This window comes from Buceros rhinoceros, unplaced genomic scaffold (genome assembly GCF_000710305.1).
Source record: "Buceros rhinoceros silvestris isolate BGI_N320 unplaced genomic scaffold, ASM71030v1 scaffold8880, whole genome shotgun sequence".
Classification (NCBI taxonomy): domain Eukaryota; kingdom Metazoa; phylum Chordata; class Aves; order Bucerotiformes; family Bucerotidae; genus Buceros; species Buceros rhinoceros.
Window position 1 is genome coordinate 7,654 of NW_010387861.1, and position 8,580 is coordinate 16,233.

The 8,580-nt window shown below is 39.5% G+C and overlaps 1 protein-coding gene across 1 annotated transcript in view; it reads left to right on the forward strand.

The window, feature by feature from the left end:
* The first annotated feature begins 1,916 nt into the window (after positions 1–1,916).
* Positions 1,917–8,580, forward strand: part of GPR133 (G protein-coupled receptor 133) — a 111,976-nt gene continuing 105,312 nt past the window's right edge. Inside the window, exons 1-3 of the mRNA XM_010137394.1 lie at positions 1,917–1,985; positions 2,082–2,118; positions 6,070–6,153. Of these exons, the coding sequence (XP_010135696.1) occupies positions 1,917–1,985; positions 2,082–2,118; positions 6,070–6,153 (190 nt within the window). The remainder of the gene's footprint in view (positions 1,986–2,081; positions 2,119–6,069; positions 6,154–8,580) is intronic.

Consider the following 8,580-nt stretch of genomic DNA (forward strand, 5'->3'; position numbering starts at 1 on the left):
TCTAAAAGACCTAGAGGGAAATAAGCTAATGTCAGAGAGATTATAAGTAAGCAGGAAGCTAATTTTTTGAGGGAACTGAAATGAAAAATTTTCAAAATTATTTTGTCATGGGTCATAAATCAGGATTACAAAGAAAATACGCATTTTATTTCAACACTGATTTTGTAATATTAAACTTTGTGAGCATTGAAGCGTTCCTGCAGCGTGAATACCTTAAGGTTGCCAACAATAATTTTGATCTTTTCATTCCTTGGGAGTCCCATCTGCTTGCCAATCATTTTCAAGGCGCTGGCTACCCCCAGCAGCTGCAGAAGCTCAGCGTTCACCCGGTGAGCCAGCTGGGTAAACTAAAGCCACGGCTACTAGCACATTTGCTAGTAGGGCTTCCAGCTTTATGGTCTGTATGTAGAGTGTCAGTGGAAAACCGCTCCGTCCTAGAATCGACTCTAGCCAAGAGTTTGGTGCAGCAGCTGTAATTCCAGAGACAAGGAAAAGGGGTAATATACTGGAGGGAGTAAAGTGAAGAGGAACCAGGCTGGTAGAGATGGGGCCAAGAGTCATAAAACAGATAGGTGGTGATGGAAGGGTCAGAAGATAAGTTATAGAGGGGCAGCAGCATGCACAGAAACAGGAACAGTATATCTAATTCTTTCTGTAGAACAGTATTTTGTTTAAAATGTTCCTCTTTCATTTTATTTCACTGAAAATAGAACTTGGAGGGAACTGAAAACAAGATTTTACCATAGAGGAGCAGATTAAATAGAGTATCAGCCCAGCTGCTGTTCTTCTTTTACATATAAAATGATGGTTGTGACATAGTTCAGTGTGTAATTGGAAGGCTCTTATAAAAATACTTAAATGTAATTATTTTATATTTTAAAAAGTGGCAGCCATAGAAGTGTTTTCCTAGTTCTTTTACTAGTTTTGTTGTGCAGCTTTGAGCAAATCAGTGAAATGTCTAGTGCCTCAGTTTCCCCTTTTTGATAGAAAAATTAATCCCTCAAAATGCCATGTGATTTAAATTAGCATTTTTTTAAAGGCTATTCCTTTTTAGACAGAAATACAATCTGTTATTTTAATAAATAGCTCTTAACTCTGCTTCAAAACTTTCTCTGCAAAACCTCTTTTATTTTTTGTAAGTATTTGAATTACGATCACTCATCCTGGCTTTGACTCTTCGTTGAGTGTGCAGGCTGCGAGGAGCAGTAATCTCTTTGATCTGTTTGCTGAAGCACGTTGACTTGTTTCCACTTGCTCCTAGCTGGCTGGTGTTAGGACCCAGCTCAGACAGCAGCAACGGGATATAAATAGAGTACCAGAATGGGACAAAGTTTGAGAAGAAAGCATGACATCACTCAGGCTTGCTCCCCACCCCAAAAGATCTGGGATGGAGGTGCAAACGTGAGCTGGACACGCGGGGACTCGGCGACACTTTTCAGCTCAGTTTCCGAGGAAGTAGTGAGAGTTGTACTCCCTGTGTGCTGTAAGGAAGTGCATTTTCTTGCTAGCAACACTAAAACTGACTTCAGACCTCTGACAACGTGAAAGTAATCGACAGGAAAAGACAACCCCAGGAAGAAAGTCGAAAACAAGATCTTTTCTTTTTGGCACAGATTGTAAGAGAAATACTTGACTTCTTTCCATGGAACAGCACGACTTTCGGATCTGATACACATTTCTTTTAATTTTCTTCCAATCACGGTGAATTATTTATAGTTAAATGAAGACATCAAAGCGTGAAGCAAGGAACTACTCCTTAAAGGGTCTGGAAGGATATTTTGCCGTCACTGAAGGAATGGACTTTTTGAACCTGCATGCAAAATGTCTCTTTTAATACAAAAACCAGCAAAGGAAAATTTATGATTGAGACCTTACAGGAATTTTATTTCAGTTGTACTTTTAACCTTACTTAGACCATGGAGAATTTATTATCTCTGCTCTGTTGTCATTATTATTTGCTGACTTTATTTCAGTCCAAATATCAGGTAACGTTCCGAATATGGTCAGTTTTGGGTTATACTTGGGTTCCTGTTAGCAAGTTTTGCCTCACTGTGTCTCATTATGTGATGTTTTATGTGCAGGTGTATGGAAACTATTCCCAGCTACCCGAACACCCAGGTAAGGCATGTTCTATTTACATTTTGTGACAATGTGCTTAAGTATTTATTTGCTGCTTTGGTTGTATTTTTCTTTTTTTGTTGTTTTTTTTTTTGTTCTACGTTTGGATGTCACCTCTGTATTAGAAATGTAACAAATCAGTCTGTCCCAGTAATTTTAAATTCAGTAATCTACCTACTGAATATTCTGCATAGAAATATATTTGGAGAAAAATGGCTTGTATTTGATTGTATTTGATATGTAGAAAAAACCATATGTACGCTGTTTATTTACTACCACTTTTTGGAGCATGAGTTTCTGAACCGGACTTCTGCCCAGACCATTTTCTTTTTTTTCCCCTCAGTTTCTTAGTGTTCAGCATTTTCAGTTCAAGGGTTTACAGTTAGATGTGCCAGCTCATGTGCTTTGGCATGGCTTCAAGTCATCTACCCTCCTCCCAGCCTTCATGCTGAAGTTTAAATTGGTTATAGAGCGTATTAAGGATCCCTCATCTGTTTTCAATGTAGAAGAACTTACTCCAAACTTACTTGGGGTCTGTGTGTGTAACTGCAGAGTTCTTCTGTTTACATAAATAGTTTAACCTCAAGCCTCATGGTGGTGTACAAGTACAATTTTACTGCTTCACCAGTTCATGTATTGCTTTGTGCTTTAAAGTTTTAACCATATGTAATTATTTTTGCATAAAATACAAAGCGATGTGGAAAAGCCATGTTGTCAGCTGTTGCAGTAGCTTCAGCCTGGTTGTTCTGCCTTCACTCCAAACCAAAGGAATACAGACTCATTTGCTATAGAAGAGGATCACTGGCTTCTAGCTGATGGAACAATGGGCGAAAAAAAAGCCTCCCAGAATAAGGGGGCAAGTTACACATTCATTTTGTCGTCCAGTGAGTGTGTCTGGATTAGAACCAGGCTGTAAACACCTCCCATCGGTTTGTTCTAAACACACCATAGTTACCTGTTGAAAGGATATTGCAAGTTCAAACTGAACTCAAGGCAACAGGTACCTGTTTTCAGAGGTCTTCTCAGGGCTGATTGGCTGGAAGTGAGGTAACAGCATGGCTTTATGTAGTTCAGAACGGGGAGCAGGGAAAGCCACTGACTCGCAGCGTGGTTTAGGCAATTCACTTTGCTGTATTTTCCTTCCCATTTCCATCCCCCCTCGCCCTTATTTTTTCCCAGCTTTTAAATGCAAGCTCCTTAGAATGTAGCTTCTCCTTATGCATCTGATGCCAACCATGGCAATGCCTTTGTGGTGCTGCTGCTACTACCAGCACTAAAATACTTGTGCCACATTGTAACGCAGGTTTTTTGGCATCAAATAATTCTCCCATGTTTTTTCTTTTCTATTTTTCTCTTTTTTTTTCTGCCCTATCACCTCTCTTACCTTCAATCCTTTTTTCCCTGTTACAAAAAAGAATTGATAATGGGAGCAAGAGATATTTTTTATACAAGCACACTGAAAAACAGCAGGCGTGTTCTGTGGTCTGCAAAATGGAACAGGTAGTTTGGTGAAAGCCTGAGCGAGATACTTAGCACAGGTAACCTGTGTGGATCCCCTTAGCACCACAGAAATGTACAACTTCCTTTCGCAGCTGCCAGAATACGTTCTTTGAAGACAGAACTAAGCACATACCCAGTTTTAGTTCATATAAATGCAAAAAACCTGTTGCTCTATCTCGTTTCCTCACTGTGTTTTGCCGTGCTCAGCGTGGTTGAGGTCGGCTTGCCTGGCGTTTGCAGACTGGGTTTTGTACGTGCTTCTCTTGGCAGTAGCTTTCTGCTTTTGTTAGCAGTTGTGCCTTTTCCTGTGACTTCCAAATACTCAAGGGAGTAGTCTAGCTGCAGAATCTCATCCATTTCTCTAAAGACATCCCCATCTTACCTGCTCATGCTCCCTCTCTGTGAGAAAAGCTCTATGACAACTGAAAACGTAGCTAGGTAGGCCAGCAATGGATCCTGGTCAATTTGTTTGATATCTTTGGTACAGTTGAGTTTGGAAGCAAGTCTGGAGTAGTTCGGAGTAGTTCACATATCCTCACAAGATGCAAAGCTTCTTTTAGTTCTGTGTGTTCAGGTCTACAATTGCTTGTTGTGATGTTTGGCAATTTTATCAGCTTTGTACTCTTATTAAAAAAAGAAAAAATCCCAAGATCCTTTCTGTGTCACGTCTCAAACTATGGCATGAGGTTGGAGGATGTCAAACTGATCTCCACTGTGTGGGCTAGGCAGTTTAAGGATGCAAATAAAACTTCTACATCTTCATAATCATGATAAAGAAATCCTGTTTGTATCCAGGACATCACAACGATAGAACAAGTCTCAAACAGGCAAGCAGTTTTGATCTCAAGAGCGAAGAAGAAAGGTGTGGGATAGACCGTAAAGCTCAAAGGACACTGCTCGTGATTTGGTTTAATTTGCACGCAAGGTGTGGGGAGCTTTTGTATGGTTTGTGACAGCTGAAGGGGTATTTAACAAACTTGCTTCCATCAGCTTAGCGCCGCAGGTTCTTGAATGGTTGCTTGGGAATGTAAAATGATTGTAGGGCAAGAACGGCAGATACGGTGCAGTATAAATCCTTCAAGAAAAGATTAACTCAATCTGATAGGATGATATGCCATGATGGCGAACAAAATATGCTCTAATTTGCATTCACAATAAAATTTCTATATATCTGTATCAACCTTCTGAAGCTTTTAGATATAGGAGATTATAAATTTATTCCAGCACAGCTGGTAATATAAATTATTTTGAGAATAAAGGGTTTCTGGCAGCTAACAAGATAATAAGAAATTACAGTTCATGTTTTCCTACATTAATGCTCTACCCTTAAAATAGAATTATTATCTTAACACAATTTGATTGTTTTGAGCAATCCGCTTCTGGTCAGATTTGAGCAGTCACAGTTCCTAAAATCTGTTCAAACTCATCAATTAGACCGTGCAGATAAATCTGCCAATGGAACGCAGGAGGTGTCTTGATTTTATCCGCTTGTCCATCTATTGCTACGGAGGACATTTAGGAAAACGAGATGTTCTCATCAGCCACAGGGAGTTGTTCTGGTGTTGGTGGAGCTGGAGAGGGCTCTGAAGGAATAGCTAATGCCGTATGGGGAGGAGTGAACTCTCTTCCATATGTTCCTTAATACCCTGGAAGCCTTTCTCTTGAGGAACGTCAAATCCCTTCTGTTAAAGGACGTTCCACTCTATGCCTCTCTAAGGTGAGAGTGATCTGGAGACAGCAGGAAGGCTAGACCCTGCAGTAACAGCTATGGGCATCCGTACTCTCCTCCACGTTGCAGCTCCCCCACCACTGAGTACTGCTCCTTACTATGTCTGACTAGTGCCTCTCCACAGAGGACCAAAGGTGAAAAAGCACTTGGATTAATATGATAGTGATCACCTGAAAGTGATGCACTGGTTTTCCGGTAGGTTTTGGAGAGAGGATAAGATTCCTGGGAGCCCTCTGGCATCTTCTACTCCCTTGAACTGCAGAGAGCCGAGTTTTACCTATGGAGGAGGCAAGAGCAGAGGAGTATGATACAGAGGCTAAACTTTGCCCTGTGCATTCCCTTCCTGGTGCTTTGTACTATCCACCGTGGGTTTAAAATCTTGGAGTTACCCTTGAATGACTCCTCAGCTGTTACTTCACCAAATGCTGCCTGATACTCTAGCAGAGATTTAGTCAGAGATTGTTACACATTTTAAGTACAATTAATAAAAAAATCAGTTGAGTTTTAAAAACAGGTTTTCTTCAGTGACTGATCTGTGATGTATGGCTTTAATCTACTCTGTCAGTTTGATTTATGATCTCGTTTATATGCTGGACTTGATTTACATAAAATATCTTGTTTTACTTACCTATTGACTAGCTTTATTGTTCTCTTCTGTGGAGACTTGTTACAATCCTGTTGGTCCTTACTTTAATAACCTTTTCGTCTGTGTTTCTTGAAAGGGTTCAAAGTTCTCGCATCAGCTTCCCATTACTGGCCATTGGAAGATGTGGATGGAATTCATGAGTTTCCAGATACGAATGGAGGTAGGCAATAACAGTAATAACAAAGACAATAACATAAGTATTTGTGGCAGCCTGCAAGTAGAAAGGGGTTAGCAGAAATGAAAGGGGTTAGCTTTCGTCCCACAGCAGTCGAGGGCTTTTTTTTCAGTGAATGTTTTTGCAGTGCTCCGATGTCCAAATGCTGTTGTATTTGTGAACTGGTTTTTATAGACTATTCTCAGACATTTTATGGGCTGTCTACGCATTGTTAAGATTATAAAGAGAAAAGGTTTATGATCCAAGGAGTCATTGAAATCACATTGTTATTAGTTGGTCTGGTACATGCATAACAGACACTAATCCGCCCAGTGCTGGCTATGCCAGCAGTGAAGGTGCCTGCTTCTTTTTGCTTTCTGGAAGCAGCTAAATACTTAAATTCTTCATGTGGTTTTGAAAATTGCGTGTAGTATCTATAGAAAGAAGAAGTGTAAGCTCTTATCTGAATACTTGTTACTCGTTTTTATCTGCTTTTGGGTAGTTCCTTAAAAGCAGTGTTGGAGCATTAGTTCAAAGTCTTTTTCCAGTCGGGCAAAATCCAGAGAGTTTTGGCAAGTCATAGCTCTCATTGATTTGAAAGAGTCAGTTGTTAGGATTGCAGGATCCCAGAGGGAATGATGTTAAAAGGCAGTCTGGTTGGATTCAGTGTTTTACTGGCTCTGGAGTTTCTCATCAGGACCAGCAAGGCTGGTGGCATCTTCCCGGTGATGAGCAGGTGATGTAATTGATGGTGCTTCGACCGAACTCGTGTGTCCCATCGCAGCATTATGGGCTTGCAGGGCCATTCCTTTCTGATGAAATTTTCAGCTCTGCTCTTCCTCCTTCCGAGACTCAGATGTCCCTTAGCAATTTTCACGTGAAATGTTCTTTCACTTCTGACTTTTTAGCCATTTCCAAGTTGGGCTGATGTACGTTCCCCTATACGCTACGGCCGACAGTTGAGCTAAACTGCTTTGTACTAGTGCAAGGGGTCGCTACTGTCTTACTACGGGTGGCTGCAATATCTTTGCCCAGAGAGATCACTGCAAAGATTAAATTGGGAGTTGAGAGACCTTTACAACCTTACATGAAAGATGTTACAAAAGTGCAAAGTTATTGCTATTTATTACCCCAAAATGGCAATATCAATCTCTTTTCCTAAGTGGAAAAAAGATCCATAAATATCTAAAACCTTTTATCCCAGAGGTGTTCAAGTATTTTAAGCTTAAACTTTGATAGATCTTCTTAAAGGAATGAAGTCAGCTGACCAGAAATAAATCTGGTCGATGTTCTGCTCCCGTTAGAGGCTGATGGCAGCATTACTATTGACTTCAATAGAATCATACTTTCAAAAAATTACCATATGAGTACTCCTACAGTGTGTCACAGTAATTTTCTGACACTGGACTTCACGTAGTTTCAAGGGGAGTAAAGCACTCCTTATCTAGTACTGTTTTGGCACTCATGTTACAACTAAGTTGTTTTGAAAGTGCTTGAAAGCGATATGTAACGTACAGCTCCTGGAAAAATGACAATTGTCACGTTAGACAGTTTTTCAAATTATGTTAAATTACATTATTTCAGCAAATTTCAGATATCTTTTTCAGTAGTATCTTGGAAGAGATGAAGCAGAACATATAAAGTTCCTTCACTTGCAGGAGTGGGATTGGCTCACATGAGTAATCTCCTTTGACTCCTATTATGACACTGTGATAAATAACTTTACAAATGAGTCAGCTGCATGACTTTGCTGAAAAAAAGGTTTGGAGAACTTTGTCTCACTATTATTTGCAGAGGATGCCAGTAGCCAAAAGTCTTTTTCTCTGCAGTGCAATTCTGACAATGTTGAATTCTTTCCTAAATGTTCTAGTGGATAATTCAAGTTCTTCTCAGTTGTTTATATTATGTCTTGTAATATACTGATGTTATTTCTACTGCTTCCAGCAGAGGTTTTATGTTATCTATCTGATATTTTGATATAAAAATCTTTTTCTTCGCTGTTGTAATCTAATGCAGGTGACAATCTGCTTGTTTTTGATACCATTCTGATTACACAACTCTTCTGTTTATTGCTGGAGTCTTTCTTGTTTTTCCACTCATCATATCATCAATTATTTTCATTCCATGTTTCTCCTCTTAAATCCTTGAAGCATCATAATCTGTCCATCATGTTAATCCATTTTGTTTGTTGAACTCATTGTGTGTTAAGCCTGATTTATATCTCTCAATGCATTTGTGTTCTGAGATAGTGTCAGCAAATTAATTTTTTTGTTATCTTGGCAGTTAGAGGCAATTCAAGGGTAACAATCAACATAAAATATAGCAAATAAAAAAAAAAGACATGTCTGTGTTCATCTGACCCCTCATTTTCATCCGTTTTTCTCTTAAGGTATTTGTGCTCTTTAATTTTTTTTAAGAGCATTTGCCTTTCCC